This window comes from Dromiciops gliroides, chromosome 2 (genome assembly GCF_019393635.1).
Source record: "Dromiciops gliroides isolate mDroGli1 chromosome 2, mDroGli1.pri, whole genome shotgun sequence".
Lineage (NCBI taxonomy): Eukaryota > Metazoa > Chordata > Mammalia > Microbiotheria > Microbiotheriidae > Dromiciops > Dromiciops gliroides.
Genome location: NC_057862.1, coordinates 327,310,599 through 327,329,572, shown reverse-complemented (window position 1 = coordinate 327,329,572; position 18,974 = coordinate 327,310,599). Strand labels below are relative to the sequence as shown.

Sequence of the window (18,974 nt, the reverse complement as noted above, 5' to 3'; positions counted from 1 at the left end):
CTCTTCTGTAGGGAAGATGGTATTTAGACACCCCTATCCAATTCTGTTTTTTATTTCTTCATGGATATGGAGCGAGGATGACTCTAGCCTGTAGAGAGATATGTTCAGAAGATCCATCTTTACCTTCTAGGCCTTTGGGAAAGAGATTTATTGCAATTGGTACACCTTTGTCACATCTTACTGCCATGACTGGTAGAAAGGATAATGAATTTTGGAAAGGATGGGTTCTCATCCTGAATCTGCTACTTCTGGGACTTTGGGCCCACAGGTGACCTATCTGGAATGATAATTGGAATCACCTCTGTGCATAAGTTTCCTCATCTGAAAAGTGAAGATGTTAGACTAGATGACCATTAAAAAATTCTCTTTCAGGTCTAACCTAAGAATTCCATGACTTTTTCATTTGGCCCTTGATAGACAGACCAAGCAGTTCATTCCCATATTGAGATAATGTTAAGGTAACCCAATGGAGTTGAAGAGAGTCAGTGCAATTCAGCAGTTCAACAAACATTGATTTAGCCGCAGATAGGTGCAGGAGAATAAGTATGTTGACCCTGCCTTCAAAGAACTTACTGGATGGTTCTCCAAAGTTACTTGGTATCTGTCATTTTCCCCATGATGCAGTTTCATTTATAGAAGGCCGAGTCACAGTTACAGTAATGCTGCATTAGTCACAACCCCACAAGAGTGACACCTCAAACTCTGAACTCCACCCTTTCGCCTATTGGTTTTTTTTTTTTTAAGGAGGAAAGGGATTCGGTATGTGAGCTTTCAAGATAAGGCCCAGTGTAGTGCTCCCCCAATGGCTGACTCTAAGTAAGCTGTGTCTGAGAATGGGAGGGATGCCAAAAGCAAGTGGGCTTAGAAGAAAGGGTTAGAGGGTAGACATTCCACTAGTCAAGTGGAGACAACTGTCCTGCTGTGCAAGAGTGAAGGAAAGAAACAAGTGTTTTTTTTTTGTTTTATTGGTTTTTGTGGGACAATGGGGGTTAAGTGACTTGCCCAGGGTCACACAGCTAGTAAGTGTCAAGTGTCTAAGGCCGGATTTGAACTCAGGACTTCCTGAATCCAGGGCCAGTGCTTTATCCACTGCACCACCTAGCTGCCCCCAACAAGTGTTCATTAAATACCTACCATATGCCAGGCCCAGCACTCTATCCACTGTACTACCCAGCCACCTCTGCAATGAGGTCATGGAAAATGATTCCAAACTCAGCTTAAGCGCCATCTTTTACATGTAGATTTTGTCACTAGAGTACCCCTCTCCAAACTACATTAGGGTCAACATAAAGTTCTTGAGGGCAAGGACTCCTCCACTTCTGTCTCGATAGCCCCTGTGTAGGCATAATGCCTAGAATGACGTAACGGTCTAACATATGGATTGAATGATTCCTAGCCTTTTTGGAGTAGTGACATTCCATTCTGATTGGGTTTTTGCCCTCTGCCTCTCCCACCTCTGGAAAATGACACATGACATTTATTTATTTTGGTGGGGGTGCTTGCCCAGGATCACATAGCTAGTAAGGGTCTGAGGCTGGATTTGAACTCAGGTCCTCCTGACTCCACGGCCCATGCTCTATCCACTGTGCTACCTAGCTGTCCTGATCTATGGTATTTATATCATCCATTATAATTCAATTGAATAAACATTACTGTTTTAAAAAACTGAAGATAATTACATCACACCCTTTAAATAACTAGACATCCTCTAGGATAATATTGCAGAATTAGTCCTGGAGAATTCCAGTAATCAGAGTTTTGAGTAGGGGATAGAAAATGAAAATCAAGTTTGGAGGTGTCTTAGGACAGGTAGGTCATGCTCTAGAGAGGTTGAATCAAAGAGCCAGATAATTTTTAAATTCCCTTTTATTAAATACAAAACTCGACAAAGATATAGAGCTATAACTCTCCAGATCTCTTCAGAATCTCTTAGGTCAATGGCATCCCATGTGGCCCCAAGGCCCAATACAAAATTTGAAGTATTTTAGCATTTTGAGCTGGAAGGATCTTCAGGTCATCCTATCTAACCTTTACAAATGCAGTAGATGAAGAAACAGGCTTAGGGAAAGGGTGACATTTTCTGGAGATATCATAGACCTGAGATTAGAATTCAGGTTCTTTGACCAGAAAATTGGTGCTCTTTAGCCTCAGACCCATGTTTAGCCCATTAACTAAATCAAATTGATTTTTGCTGGCCCTCCCAATATTGGCTCATTTCTTTTTTTTTTTTTAATTAAAATTTTTTTGTGTGTGGGGCAGTGAGGGTTAAGTGACTTGCCCAGGGTCACACAGCTTGTTAGTGTCAAGTGTCTGAGGCTGGATTTGAACTCAGGTACTCCTGACTCAAGAGCCAGTACTTTATCCACCTAACTGCCCCTCAACATTGGCTCATTTCCCATTCATTTGTTTGCTAGACTTATTCTGACTTTCTCTGCCCTTAGGGGGAATCCCCTTTGCTGTCTCCTCTTGTTCCCATAGCCTGTCCCAGGTCTTATGTCACTTCTCCTTCTGGTTGGGCCAGAAACTTAAAAGCTTCTGAGTTATTTTAGGTTTGATTCTTTTCTTGTTATTGCTTTTCTTATCTTGGCCCTTTGGAACTAAATCTGAGATGAAGGGGCACAGTGTCTTTTAGCTACTCTAACATTTCCAAGTTCATTACCCACCATTCAAGTGATCCAATTTATCTATCTATCTATCTATCTATCTATCTATCTATCTATCTATCTATCTATCTATCTATCTATCTATCTATCGCGAGGCAACTAGGGTTAAGTGACTTGCCCAGGGTCACACAGCTAGTAAGTGTTAAGTGTCTGAGGCCGGATTTGAACTCAGGTCTTCCTGAATCTAGGGCCAATGCTCTATCCACTGAGCCATCTAGCTGTCCCTGATCCAATTTATTTTTTATGAAGGTTTGGAATTGGGGTATACAGAATTTAAACACAACAGTTTGTATCTAAAAGGTGCTTGATAAATGCTTATTGAAATTAAGTGGAATCTTCTGAGAAGAAAGGGGCAAGTAAGTCTAGTGGGAAGAGAGCATTGGCCTGAGAGTCAGAAAGCCTTTCTTCCAGGGTATGCTGGAAAATGTTTAACAAGTGTTTCTCCACTGGGACACACTTTTAAGTGTAATTTTCATTCTTTAACACTTTCTCCATAGCTTTCTTTCTTTCTTTCTTTCTTCTTTGTATAGCATTTTCGGATTTGTAAAGCACTTAAAAATATTATTTCATTTGATCCTCACAGCAACCCTGTGAGGTAGGTGCTATCATTATCCCCATTTTATAGATGACAAAACTGAGGTAGTTAGAAGTTAAATGACTTGACCAGGGTCACACAGCTAATAGGTGCTTGAGGCTGAATTTGAACTTAGGTCTTCCTCAGTCCACTAAGCCAAGTAGCTGCCTCTAAAGAAGTTCTTTGGTTTTGTTTTTCCTTCTAAGAAAGCCTTTCCTTACATAAGTCTGCCCTCTTGCAAATACCATCCATTGTTTCTAGTTCTGTGCTCTGTGGCCATGCTAAAGTGCCTTGAAGTTCATGTCTTCCTCGTTTCATAGATAAGGTGAAGAAATTGTGCCCCAGACAGAAGAAATAATTTGTCTATACCTATTAGTGCCATAACTGTCATTTGGCTTGCATTCTGTCTTCGAGTTCAATGACTTTTCCATTATGTCCACTGCCCTAAACTTCTGTTTGTTGCTCATTTCTCACAATTTCCCTCAATTCATATTTTTCATTTTCTTTTCTCTCTGTGGCTTTATCCTTGTCTTGAAAGTTTATTTATAATATTAGCCAGCATCGTTACTGCTCTAAACTTTACTTCCTTTTATCTGACGTTGATAACCACCAAGATCAGGGGATTTTTCATGGGAGAGAGAACAGAGCTTTACTTATTGGAGCAATGTATAGCTTAATACAAGTTAGAGATGGAATGAGGAAGAATGAGAACTGATTTTTTTTTTTGGCAGGGCAATGAGGGTTAAGTGACTTGCCCAGGTTCACACAGCTAGTGAGTGTCAAGTGTCTGAGTCCAGATTTGAACTCAGGTCCTCCTGAATCCAGGGCCGGTGCTTGAGAACTGATTTTTTAAAAAGTGATTTCTATTTAATAGATTTCCAAAAGATGGTAAGAATCTGACACCCATTTTTCAGAAGTCTCTCTATAGGGAGGCAAGATATCACATTGCCAGGATTACCTTCAGAGAGGAGAATATATTTTCCATGAGCTAAAATAGAGATTCTAAGCTCAGAAAACCAAATCTAGACAAGTTTTTAGTAGGACCAACCAAAGGAAGACCCCTCCAGAGCTTTCTTACACCTATTTTATTTTTTCTTATAATAGAACGCTACTCATTGGTGCTGAAATGATTGGATTCTAATATCCTTTATCCATTTAAGTAGCACCTTGAGTTGGCAAAGATAAATGATTTCATTTGGACAGGTGAAAATTGTTTTGAAAGGACCCTGGGAATCTGTGTGGTGTAATGCATTCATAGTTTCTGCTATGGGGTTGAGGCTGGGATATTCCTCTGGTTCAGAATTTCTAAGAAATACTAGGCTAAAGCTGATTGGGTGTCTGCACTATAAATCTAGTACCAATATAGAGAGTCCTTGAGAGTGGGGATCCATCCTTCCCTACGTAAGGAAGGGTGAACCATTCCAGGTTGGAAAAATGGAGCAGGTTAAAGCAACTGTGGTAATCAGTCTTTGTTTTTGTTTTTTTTGGTGAGGCAATGAGGGTTAAGTGACTTGCCCAGGGTCACAAAGCTAGTAAGTGTCAGGTATTGAGGCCAGATTTGAACTCAGGTCCTCTTGAATCCAGGACTGGTGCTTTACCCACTGTGCCACCTAGCTGCCCCAGTAATCAGTCTTGGAACGGGGCCCATGAGTGCATTTTCTCTGTACTTCCAGCCTGGGTGAGATATTGAGATCTAGTCATCCCCCACAAAGAAAAGAAAAGACACTAGAAGAAATCTAGCATTATCTCCTGTTTTTCTAAAGTAGAAATTCTTAATGTGCTTTAGAGTCCCATTTATAATGCAATTCCAGTCATGTGGCTCATACTCTAAATTCTCTTTTAAACATTCTGATAATGCAGGTTTAGATTTAAGATAAGAGGGAAGATAATTTCATTTTACTGTTGGGGAAATAGCTTGTCTCTATTTAGACAAATTGTAGGATTAAAAATCTTGCTTGTGAAAAGCCAGACTTAGGCTTTTAATATGGATATCAGAGCCCCTTATAAACATTAAAAACCTTTGACCACTTAGGAGTTGACCATAAAATCCTGGGAGGGTCAGAGGTGTTTCAAACTGTTAGCCATTATAATCTAATGGGACATTTTTGAGCTGAGTATCTGTTCAATCCAGGTAGACTTCCTAAAGAATTGGTTTCAGAAGGAAGCACAGACAAGCAGGATGGTTTTAAATCAAATATGGGATTTATTATACTTTTTAAAAAGTAAGCAATGTGAAATGGAGATCCATGGTTTTATATATGTGATACTTTTTGTGGTTTACTGTGTATATGAAAGTTCTATTTTGGTGTTTTAAATTCAGGATAATTTTTTTTTTTAGATTCATAAAGAGGAATTTAGGTAATGTTTTGGCTTCTTCTTCTTCTTCTTCTTTTTTTTTTATGAGGCAATTGGGGTTAAGTGACTTGCCCAGGGTCACAAAGCTAGTGTCAAGTGTCTGAGGCTGGATTTGAACTCAGGTCCTCCTGAATCCAGGGCTGATGCTTTATCTAATGTGCCACCTAGCTGCCCCGGCTTCTTCTTTTTAAAAACATGTATTTATTTAGTTAAATATTTCCCAATTACATGTAATTTTTTAAACATGCCTCGAGAATGGAAATCAATATGATATTGATTACACATGTGAAGTTATACAAAATATATTTCCATGTTAGCCATGTGGCAAAACAAAACATACAGAAAACCAAGAAAAATAAAGTTAAAAAAATACTTAAATCTGCACTCAGAGTTCATCAGTTCTCTCTCTATCCTGGCTTCTTTAATACTGGCTTGTATCTGCGATTTCTTTGCATTGTTGCAGATTAGAGAAGATATTCTTTTAGGGCTTAGGAACCCCAAAGGGTCTGTGGAGAGATTTCAGGGTGTCCAAAAACTCGAATGGGAAAAGTTATATATTTATTTCAATATAGTTTCATTTATTGGAATTTCGGCCACTAGGTGACACAGTAGATACAGAGCCAGACCTGGGGTCAGGAAAACTCATCTTCCTAAGTTCAAATCTGGCCTCAGAAACTCACTAGCTGTGGGACCCTGGGCAACTCACTCAACCCTGTTTGTTTCAGTTCCTCACCTGTAAAATGAGGTGGAACAGAAAATGACATTTTTGTGCATTTAAAAACATTATTCTGCTAATGTGCCCATAGACTTCTCTAGACTGCCAAAGTGTACTGGTGAGGTTCAGGACACCAAAATGGTCAGGCTCTCCTCTCACAGTTGCCTGAGGCACTGAAAGTAATTTTCCCAAGGTGCTATATACATCCAGTATGTGTCAGAGGCAGGATTTTATTCCAGGTCTCCCTGACTCCAAGGCTGACCTTCAATCCGACATGTCGCACAACATGCCTCTTGGTTTGGCTTATAGAACTATGAATCATTTTTTCTTTAAGGTAACTATGAATCAAGGATCTGTGCACAGTAGAAGATTTACTGATTTCTCTAATAATGATGACCAGACTTCTCAGTATTCACTTATTTATACATTATATGCAATTTAATGCAGAATTTAGAGAAGTTACTATCATTTTCTGAAGATAATGAGACAGAAGATAAGTAAGGGCTTCTCTAATCATGTGTCTCTAGCAATTAATTGTTTCACAAAAGGAAGTGCCTTACTCTGCTGCTTACTTGCCTTGATAGAGTTCCTGGAGGAAGTGAATTTGGAGCTGACATTTGTTAGAGGAAGAAGGTACTCAGATGTGATTGTTGTAGGCACAAGAAAGGGGGGAAGAGACATAAAATGGGAGAAAGAACTAAGAGATCAAGGCATCTTTTGCAAAGTCACGAATTGGACATTGAGATCAGTCAACTGACTCAAGCTGAGTTTCTAATTTTCATTGCTCTAGGAAAACCTGCCTCCCAATAGAAGGCAACAGAAGCATGCTATGGCTTAATTAATCATTGTCTTTAATGTTTATTCTAACACTAGCCATTACCACTACTGCTCTAACAACCTTGGCTTCCACTCACCCAATGCTGACAACCCTAACATCTTCCACTTCTACTCTTCCAATGTTGATGACCACCATGAACCAAAGCTCAGGTAATGTCCTCATGTTTCTAAGGTCAGGTAATTTTTGGTTTGAGAAAGAAGACTTTCTGCACAGGCACGATGTACAGCCCAGTGCAACTGGGATTCTAAATGGAATGAAATATGATGGGAACAAATTCAAAATGTGATTTCTCTATAAGGTGATTCCAAAGGGTGGTTAGAATGTGGCAACCATAGTTCTGAAGGCCCTCTAGATATAGCACCTGAAATTGAAACAACAAATTGTCATGTAGTTAGGCAATAGAAGAGGGAAAAAAAACTATAATACTCTGCTGTGTGTTTTAGGTATCAATCTTCCAGAAATAAAAATATTAATCTAATATCTAAGCCATTTTTAGCTTTGTGAGACATGTCTGAACTGGTATAGTTCTCTAATGTCCTCTGACATGTCATCTTCTCCCAAGACAATTTGAGGTAACATTTATAGGAATTCTGAAGAAGGAAAAGATCATAATATGCTGAAATAGTTTTAAAATCTCTGCCTCCTGACTTCTGGCTTCCTTTCAGTCCTAGCTAAAATCCCACTTACAGGAAGCCTTTTCTCATCCCCTTGATTGCTAGTGCCTTCCCTCTGTCACTATCTCCAGTATATTCTGTATTTATCTTGCTTCTATGTAGTAATTTGCAGCTGCACCCTCCCTTAGGTTGAGACCTTCTCTGGGTAAAGTCTGTTTTTTGCTTTGCTTTTGTATTCCTGGCACCTAGATGTTGAATAAATGCCTGTTGACTATGTGATTGAGCTGGTTAATGTTCCAAAATTGCAGTCACACTCTGTTTCTTCCAGGACCACTACCCTCAAGGATTCAAAAAGCCTCTTCCCTATGATCAAAATCACCCTGAATAATAGAAGAGGGCTATTCCTTTTGAAAGGAAAAAAGGCCAGTTTCCTTTGGTGTTTCCTTGGTCAGTCCCTCTGGCCTGGGAAGGGACTGAACTAAAAGAAGACAGACCAGAAGACTTTTCTATTGGAACTTGAGTTTTCACTCTTGATTCATTTCTATCTCCATATAAAGTGTCCTTCCTCCCCTTTTTTGTACAAGTTTGGAAAGGACTTTTAGAATAGAGAAATATTACTTTTTAATATTTCCAATTGAAATAAAAAGGAGGTTTATAATATGCTTCCATGTGGTAAAAGATGAATTAATCAAATTTAAAGTGAAGTGAGCCAATCAAAGTGAAGGCCAACATATTCCCAGGCTACAGAGAAGAGAATCAGTGATGTGAAAGATGGCAAGGAAAGAGAACCATTAACTAAGAAGACATAATTGGGGGAGGGGTGGAGAAGACAAATTAGAGAAGTCTAAAGGGAAGTAGTACCTAGAGTGGAAAAAAATACATAAGGAACTTGCTGAAGTTCAATTCTCTCAGGGACTGAGGGGAAGAAGAGTAGGGAACATAGTACAGTGCAAAGAACATTGATTCTTGAGTTTAATGAGATACTATTTGTAAAGTGTTTAGCACACAGCTTGGCACATAGTAGGTGTTTATTCCCTTCTTCCATCATAGGATTGAGGTTCAAATATTTGCTCTTTACTTCCTGTGTACTCCCAGGCAAGTCACTAACTTTTTTGGGCCTCTATTTTTATATCCCTAAAACGAGGGAGTTGGAATAGATGGTCTCTGAGGTCCCTTACAGCTTTTCAGTGTTAATAAGGAAAATCAGAACTCAGTGTCAACAAAGAAAGTTTTTTGAGAGTGGTAGAAAGACCAGGTCCAAGAATGTGGTTGTCATTTGCCACCTGAAGGAGCTCCTGGAAGAAGGGGAGGTTGGGAAATTGAATTTGAAAAGGGGTATGGGGAGGGTGGGGGTAGGGATCACCCTGTGGTTGTGGTGGTAAAAAGTAACAGAGAAAGGAGGAATATTGTTGACCAAGTGCTTGCTTGCTTTTTGGTCTTGGAGAGCATTGACTGCCACTTCATGTAAGAAGGGAAAAGCCACACCTGAGCATGATGCAGCATAAGGTTAACAAGGAAGAAGACCTTCCTGGTTGGGCCTAGAAAGAGCTGACCTTTTTTTTTGGGGGGGGGGGCAGGAAAGAGGTAGCCTAAGTACAAGAAAGGACAGAGTACATGGTAATTAACCAAACCTGTGAAGGTGAGGAAAGAGGATATTGGGAGCCGAAGAGAAACAGGTCAAAACGGAATGGTGGAGAGTAAGGGGTGGGGGAGACAGATACCAAAGACTTTGGGGAAAATGGAAAAGACTGGGGAGACAAATTTGGATAACATATAACGATGTTCCCTGATGACTCCGTTTCTTTTATTCTGGCAGATTCTTCCACTCCTGTTTGGGACATAGTGACAACCAGCCCCTCAGTAACATCAGAGGGGAAAAACTGGACACAGCCTGATATCCCAATTGGTAAGGCTTTCTCTCATGTTATTTACATAAAACAAGATAAACAGTGTGCACAGGCCGAACAGATTTTCAGATTTCAAATACTCATATGCGGGTACATATCACTGGGTGATTAGTATGGTTCCATATTGTCCTGAAGTAGGTAACACACTTGAAAGATTTGTTTTGTATCCTACAAACAGCTAAATTTGCATGTCCATCCATTTATATTACATCTATGCAGGGCATAGTGACTGTATGGTCTGCATGTCTGTAAGATTTCTTGCTTCCTAGGGTTGCTAAATTGTTCAGGGACAAGAAGCCTTGTGGTAGCTTGGAATATATGCCTGCGATCCCACCCTTCCTGAAAAAGTCTCAATTAAAGGGATAGGGACTGGAACTATGATCTAACTGTTTTAGGGAAGAGAATAAACTTTTATATAGTGCCTACTATAGTTATAGGGAAATCCTTGGTGAGGAAATGTCTTCTAGAAAGATAAGTTGGTGTCTTTTTTTCAGTTGGCTAGGTGATTCAGTGAATAGAGTGCTGGGACTGGAATCAGGAAGACTCATCTTCCTGAGTTCAAATTTGGTCTCAGATACTTACTAGCTGTGTGACCCTGGGCAAGTCACTTAACCCTGTTTACCTCACTTTTCTCATCTATGAAATGAGCTGTAGAAGAAAATGGCAAACCATTCCAGTATTTCTGCCAAGAAAACCCCACTGGAGTCCTGAAGAATAGGACACAACTGAAAAACTAAACAACAACAAATCTCTGCACCTTATAGGTTTAGGGAATTGTCAGGAGCACTGAGAGAGATTAAGTTAAGCCCAGGGTTACACAACCAGCAAGTGGTACGAGTGGGAGTTGAACCCAAATTTTTCAGCATTTGCAATTGGCTCTCAGAACCATCCTACCCATCTCTGTTCAAATGAAAAGGCCTTAAACTGAAAACCCACAGGACTTTCTTCACCCAAATCAATGGAATCGACATTTCATTTTGGACATTTGAACCTTCGGAATTTTCTCCTGCTATGAGTACAAAACAGCCACATGGAACTGTGTCAAACAACAGTGTAGAACGCATCAGTAAACTTTAAAAATCAGTGGTGCTGGGAGAGCAAATGTGATGTTAAGAGAGGAGGGTGGCCATCATTCTCTAAAATCTGTCAGGGTCAAAAAGGGTAAAAAAGTTAAATCTTTGAAGAGCCAAAGACAAGATCATGGACTTAAAGCTAGTAGGTGACCTAGTCCAACCTTTTCATTTATAGAAGAAATAAGGTTAATTAATCTTGAGTTTTGTTTGTGCTATGTCAATTTCACATTTTCTATAGTTAGAGGATTTCTTCTTCCACCAAAGTCTTCCTCTCATACTTCATTGTGATATAGATGTGACTGGTTTCTTGCGGGCTGTGTGTGCCAGCAGAGCTCAACCTCCAGCAGTCCTATGCAACAGGAAAAACTTTGTACATAAGACCAGTGAAGGGCTGTAAGTCTGTCTTCTGATGACCAACCTAGCACAGGTCAGAGGTCTTATACTATGTTGGCCAAAGAGTAATGGTTTCTTTTTTTGGACACTGAAACTGTTGAAGACCAACCATTCACTTGAAGAATGGCCATGGTTTGCCTCTGTGTTGGTTTTATCAACACCATTTAAAACACAGAGTGGTCTGAGTTATGAGAAGGGGATTTTATATGTCATTGGGGTTTTAGAAGCTATAACTCATTTAACATAGGGAAGATCTTCATCCCTCTTTAACTGTTATTTGATGTTACCTTTTCAGTTATCTCAACTCAGGTTATAGGCAATCAAAGGATACGTTCTGGAATTTCTTTGTACATTTCTAAAATTGTACATTTTGTATGCTTTTGCACATTTCTAAATTCATTAATCAATTAACATTGAGCTGTCCCCCAACCAGTTTGTTAAACTAGTGAAACCTCTTTTCCCATAAGTTTTTGCTCATCTCTTTTTTCAAAATCTCCAATTTTCCTAAACATCAAGTTGGCTATTCATACAATTTGTTAACAGTGTAATATAAAATAATATAGCAAATCATTATTATCAATGTATCAACTCTGATGAAGATTATAGCTATAGTCCTAACCATTGCTGACTTCTCAATTCTGGAAAAAAAGTGTCTTAATTTTTCTTAAGGTGGCAAACCAAAATCTCTCTAACATTCTTTTCATCTTTTTGCCTCATTGTAACACTCTTCAGCATGATAGTTAGCTATAGAATTTACAGTTCTATGAGTTTCTAAGATTCCTTTCTTTCTTTCTTTCTTTCTTTCTTTCTTTCTTTCTTTCTTTCTTTCTTTCTTTCTTTCTTTCTTTCTTTCTTTCTTTCTTTCTTTCTTTCTTTCTTTCTTTCTTCCTTCCTTCCTTCCTTCCTTCCTTCCTTCCTTCCTTCCTTCCTTCCTTCCTTCCTTCCTTCCTTCCTTCCTTCCTTCCTTCCTTCCTTCCTTCCTTCCTTCCTTTCTTTCTTTCTTTCTTTCTTTCTTTCTTTCTTTCTTTCTTTCTTTCTGAGGCAATTGGGGTTAAGTGACTTGCCCAGGGTCACACAGCTAGTAAGTGTTAAGTGTCTGAGGCCGGATTTGAACTCAGGTACTCCTGAATCCAGGGCCAGTGCTTTATCCACTGTGCCATCTAGCTGCCCCTGATTCCATTCTTTCTTAAAGATACAGTAACAGTATTCAGTCTCTGTGGAAAAGGCTACTAAAGTTGGTTTTACATATAAAATCATAATGCCCTTTCTTCACTTAAGGGTGATGTGGACAATTTACACTTTGAGATCACGGACTAGTTTGCAAATCTGTGTATTTTCTAAAATAATATCTTGGAAATAAAGTGAAAGCCTACTCTACTATCTGATTTTTATATCTATCATCACTGTATCATAGATTTAGAACTAGAAGGAGGAAACTTAGAAGCCATGGTCCCTGGAACATATGAGACCTTTATTTTTTTGGAAGTATAGCATTGAGGAAAGATAACTCCTTTGGCAATCAGGAGACATTGGTTAGGTTCCCAGCCATGATACTTACTAGCTAGGTGATATGGTTTTAGGTCACTTTCCCTCCCTAAGCTTCAATTTTCTCATTTGTAAAATGGGGTTAATAATAGCCATGCTATCTATATCCAAGGTTGTTAGTAAGAAGGTTCTTTGTAAACTTTGAAGTGTAACAGGGACAGGCTACCCTTAATGGGAATTTTCCCATGTACCTTTGGGTTCCCACAAAGTAAGAAAAATGCTCTTCATTGGAGAAAGCACTAGGAAGTCAGAATTTTTTGTAAGCTTGTGCCTAGATATAATTTCAACATGGAAAAGAAAGAAAGTGGAGATTGTATAGAGAAGGGGAGTTTTAGGGCATTCCTGAGCAGCTACAAGCAGGGAGCCATATGGTGATGGGATAGAAGGGAGAAAAGTTAGGAGCAAGCAGATTGGAGAAACAAATGGTAGGCTGCAGTTGGGAGTGTAGAGACAGAAGGAAAAACACATGGCATACCTGAATCCTGGATCCCTGGCAAAATCCTAATGAACTTTGAGTCAAGACAAGGGGCTTCACAGATCTCTAGCCTGTTCCAGAAGATAATCAGCTTCATGAGTAAGAAGGGACTGAATTTTAAGTTTTTGCCATCTGGGTCATGAGTTCTGAATAGATTGTGTCTCTTTCCTCCTCTTCTGATGGGAATTAGTGTAGATTAATATGAAATTAAGATTATATTCCCTTTGGAGTTATTTTATTATTTGATTTACCCCTGCCATTTACATCGCTTTATGCCTTGGCTAAATAATTTCATTGTTGGTTTGGTGATTCTTGCATTTGGTGAATCTTACATAGGAAGGAGGCTTCATTTGAATAACAAATTATGCAAAAAGTCACTTTTAAATGAATGAGTCCTGCCCCAGAGTCACCACTGTTACATAAATGTGAGTATTATTCATTTAAAAATGGAGAATTGGATGGAATAGGGCAGAGGAATGAGATTCAATAAGGGACAGCATAAAAATAAGATGGCTTGCATTTTATGTGTCTAACTCAAGTGTGACTGGTAGCATTTGACCTAATTTTGTGGTTATCTGTTCTACTCTATTAATCACCAGAGAGTTATACTTCTTTCTTTTCCTTTAAGTTAATCAGAATCTGCTAGAAGAAAGCCACACATTTTTTAGCCAATCTAATTGATGTTTCCTCTCTTTCAGGAGTAAATGATACAGTGATAGGGACTTCAGAAGACTACCACTGTGAAAACAAAACGGTAGGTAAAGTTACCTCACCTCCCAACCACAATTATCTTTTTAAAAAAATAGTATTTTATTTTTTCCAATTACATGTAAAGATAGTTTTCAACATTCATTTTTGTAAGATTTTGAATTCCAAATTTTTCTCCTTCCTTCCCTTTGCTCCCCCCTGAAGTCAGCAAGCAATCTGATACAGATTATATATTACAATCCTGTTAAACATATTAGTAATGTTGTGAGAGAAGAATGAGAACAAAAGGGGAAAACCACAAGAAAGAGGAAGCAAAAAAAAAAAGTGAAACTAGTATGCTTCAATTTGTTCTTTTTCTGGATGTGGAGAACATTTTCCATCATGATTCTTTTGGAATTCTCTTGGATCATTGTATTGCTGAGAAGAGCTAAATCTATCAGTTGATCATCATACTATATGGCTATTACTGTATGGAATGTTCTCTTGGTTCTGTTCACTTCACTCAGTATCAGTTAATGTAAGTCTTTCCAGGTTTTTCTGAAATCTGCCTGCTAATCATTTCTTATAGCACAACATTCCATTATATTCATATATCACAACTTGTTGAGCCATTCCCCAATTGATGGGCATCCTCTCAATTTCTAATTCTTTGCCACTACAAAAAAAGCTGTTATAAATATTTTTGTACATGTGGGTCCTTTTCCCTTTTTAATAATCTCTTTGGAATATAGACTTACTAGTGGTATTGCTGGGTATGCACAGTTTTATAGCCTTTTGGGCCTAGTTCCAAATTGCTCTCCAGAATCCAACCACAGTTATCAATCACTTTCTCCAGTACTAAAGGATTCCCTACAAATAAATTGAGCTCAGAGGATGATAGTTCCTGGAGAAGCAGCTCATTCAGTGACATACCTTATGGCGCACATTGACAATAAGCCTTATGGGAAAAGTACTTATTTTTGAGGACTCTCTTGGGAATTTAGAAGATCAAGTTGATTGTCTTTATACTTGGCAGGTTGTTGTCCTTTAGATTTGTCTTTCTCAGCCTTTCGACACATTTATTTTTTAGGGCATACAAGAATTTGAGTTCTTTCCTAATGCCTCCAGACTCATCTGATTACATTAGCCAGAAGCTCAGAAAGAGTTAAACAAAAGCCACAGAGCAAGTAATAAAGCCACTATATTAAAGCACATATACTTTACTCATAGGAGAAACCTCTCAGTCCTTCACTTACAATTCATCTTTACTTTTTGTTTTTCATGTAATTTTTTTAGCATGGTTTAGGGCAGTTGGTAGTGAAGTGGATAGAGCACCAACCCTAGAGTCAGGAAGACCTGAGTTCAAATCTTGCCTCAGACACTTATTAGTTGTGTGACTCTGGGGAAGTCACTTAACCATGTTTGCCTCACTTTCCTCATCTGTAAAATGAACTAGAGAAGGAAATGGCAAAACACTTCAGTATCTTTGCCAGGAAACTCCAAATGGGGTCATGAAGTTTTAGACATGACTAAAATGACTGAACAACAAGAACAAAAAGTATGTTTTTCAGTTTTCCTAGTTTTCTTCAAACTATTAAGGGACCGAGAAGCACATTATAACAGTGGATGGTGACAAGACAGGAAAACTAGAAAAAGCAGACAAAAGAACTCAAGAAGCCTAATAATTTGGGGCCATTTAATGTAGAGACAAAAGTAGGAACACACAGCTTAATAAATAAGCCCTGAGAGCACTGCAGTACTGTATAATAATTGATACTTATAAGGATGACCTATAGTCACTAAAGGCTAAATTGTGTTTAGAATTTTTTTAAAATGCAAGGAAATTGGTGACCCACAGATTTTCATCCAAAATATTTAAAATAAAAATTTTGCAGAGGGGAACAAGTAGTGAGCTTAATGAATAAGACTGAATTTTAAGTTTTTAACATCTGGGTCATGAGTTCTGAATAAACTATGTCTTTCTCCTCCTATTTTGATGGGATTAGTAGAGATGTATCCAGAAATTCACTTATAGCAGTAAGTATCCAGAAATTAATTTATAACAATTAAATTCAACAAACATATATGAAATTTCTACTTTTTACAGAACTCTGTTCTAGGGACCAGGCTAGGTAGAGTTTAAAAAAAGATATAAGAAAAAAAAAGATAGGTCCTCTCCTTTAAAAAATTCAGTCTAATATAGGAATAAGTCATACATAAATTGCTAGTGATCAACATTACATAATGATGACCTTGGATCATCAAGAACAGGTTAAATTACTATCTTGTATACTTTGTAAACTTGTATACTTTGTTTAAAGAGGCAAAAAGATTCCTCATTTTTTGGCTCATTAGATCAGAGATTTAGAGCTAAAAGTGACCTTACAAAACATCTATTGAAACTCTTCATTTTACAGATGAAGACACTAAGGATCCCAGACATTATATGATTTACTCAAAGTCACACAGGTAGTAAATGACAGCTAGGACTTGAACTCAGTGGGTCTCATTCCAGATTCTCTACCACACTGTACAATTCACATGACTAGATAAGTGACTACAAATACTTGTTTGAATGTATATGCAAATGTAATTTCATGCATTAGTCATGGTCTCTCTTTTAAAACTATATTTAAAATTATTATGAACTTGATAAATATCAACAAATACAACATTTTACTATACAAGAGAATAGGAGGTCTGTGTACTATATATAGCTTTTTGCATATATTTCCAATTGAACATGGTAGTTCCAACACTGCTCGACTTATTTGTGTCTTATTCTGAAGTTTTTTCTCTTTTCTGTTAATAATTCTGTTGAATGAATCATTGATGTCAATCTCTTTTTTAGTATCAGCATCATCCTCCCTACTCCCAAATAAGAGTACTATCTTTTTACAAACAAGTATGCTCACATAAAATAAATTCCCATGTTGGCCACATGTGAAAAGATCTGTCTCATTCTATACCACTTTGTCCTTTGCCTCTCTGCCAAGAGACCTCCCCTCTTCTCTTAACAACTTCTATACTACATTTCTTTGATCAAAAATTGGAAAAGAGGAGTAAGGAACCCCAGGATATTGTAGGGACATAGGTAGAAAAGCTTTATAACCCCCTGATTGAGAAACAATGATTTAAAGTCCTTGAGGACCCATCCAGTTCTGTCTTTCTATGAGGAGTCCTAATAGATTCAATTCTTTGCTATTTTCAGATGAAACTCCAGACTTGAAGAGTCCTTAAAACCAAACACTTGGTGATCATACATGCAAATAGACTTGCCACTTTGTGTGGCAACCCCAACCCCCAAGTGCTAAAACCTCATCTCTTGGAAATATATTAATTATTTTAGGATAAAATACAATTAACACACATGCTTAAATAGGAATTCTTGCATTGAGAAATTAATGATTTATAAGGTTATTGTCAATCACCCTCAAGAAAAGTGCCATGTGTATTCCAGAGAAAATATGAATTGTTCTTCACAGTTCAAGAATAAATCTGCCACAAATAGCAATACAAATATATGTGTATGTGTATGCATATGCCCATTTAACATTGTGTGGGCATATTTCTCCCCCACCATCAGTAGCTTAGCTTAGTACTCGAGACCTTTCAAAATCTGATTCTGCTTTCTAGTCTTACCTCATATTATTTCTTTTTTTGTGATCTGTGTTCTAGACAGGTTGGCCTTGTAAACCTCTTTTGAACATATTCAGCACTTTTCTGAATATGCGCCCTTGTTCATGTTATGGCATTCCTTATTCCTAGGATATCTTTCCCTTTTACTCAGCCCCTACCACATCTCCATTGATTGAAACCCTTGTAGCCTTTCCCATCATATTTGACTCCCAGGCAGAAATGATCCCTACCTCTTCTGAACTTTAATGTTACTTTGTTTGTTTTTCTTTTATACACTGTAAAGCACTTAGCATGGTGTCTGGCATATAGTAGGCACATAATAAATGCTTATTGTCCTCTATTTCTTTCCCTATCTACTCAGTATTATTTATCTGTATATATGAGATCTTAGCAACTGGTCCCATCACTTTCTGACAAATAGAGGGAGAAGAAATGGAAACAATGTCAAATTTTATATTCTTAGGCTCCATGATAACTGCAGATAGTGACTGCAGCCATGAAATTAAATGATGGTTGCTCCTTGGAAGGAAAGCTATGGCAAATCTGGACAGCATACTAGAAAGTAGAGATAACACCTTGCTGACTGTAATTTTTGCAGTAGCAGTGTATGGCTATGAGAGTGGGACTTTAAGGAAAACTGAGTAGCACAGAATTGACACTTTTGTAGTGGAGAAGACTTTTGAGAGCTTCTTAGACAGCAAGGAGATCAAGCCAGTCCATACTTGAAATTAAGACTATTCACCGGAAGATCAAATATTAAAGCTGAAGCTTAAATATTTTGGCCATATAATGAGAAGACAGGAATCATTGGAAAAGATCTGGTGTTGAGAAAGATTGATGGCAAAAGGAAAAGTATATGGAAGAGTATGTGATGGATGGATAGTGTCATAGAAACAATGAACATGAACTTGGATAGACTTCAAGAGATGGACTATAGAAGGGCCTCACATTCTATGGTTCATGGGGTCACAACTGGATACAACTGAACTGCCGAACAATGGCAATCCTAGATTGTAAGCTCTTTAAGGAAAGGGGCCTTGTCTTATTTATCTTCATGATCAATGAATATGGAAGATCTTAAATGCTCACTATATCCCACATACACATAGCATCACAGGAAAGAAAGTGGACTAACCCTTGGTAAATTCGGTATGACTTTTTCCAGTGATAGCTGGTTTGGTTATTGGGTAAGTCACTTTAGTTCTTAATAAGAACAATATTTAAACATGCTTTGAAAAAGGCCATTGATTTTGTTTCTAATTCCCATCCAGTCTCTTTGTATGCCAATTTCATTTATTTATGTAACTCTTGGCATGGAGTTCCTCTCTTGACAAAGAGGTTAATATTGCTAGTTACCCCAAATTCCAGAGAGTCCAGCCTTGCAGACTGTATGCATTTGATAACTATTTGTTGGAATTTGACAGATATATTCTTAGAAATAACTTAACAGACATGAGACATGAGGTTTATAAATTTCAAATTTATGAACTAGAATT

At 38.0% G+C, this 18,974-nt stretch overlaps 1 protein-coding gene across 2 annotated transcripts in view; it reads left to right on the top strand.

Annotated features, from left to right (window-relative positions):
* The window catches only part of LOC122743797 (hepatitis A virus cellular receptor 1 homolog), a 29,715-nt gene that overhangs the window by 6,111 nt on the left and 4,630 nt on the right, over positions 1-18,974 (top strand). Inside the window, exons 3-5 of one of the 2 annotated variants that reach the window (XM_043988957.1) lie at positions 7,181-7,294; positions 9,576-9,665; positions 13,851-13,906. In XM_043988957.1, coding sequence (XP_043844892.1) covers positions 7,181-7,294; positions 9,576-9,665; positions 13,851-13,906 — 260 coding nt within the window. The remainder of the gene's footprint in view (positions 1-7,180; positions 7,295-9,575; positions 9,666-13,850; positions 13,907-18,974) is intronic. The other variant, XM_043988958.1, reaches the window with a different exon arrangement.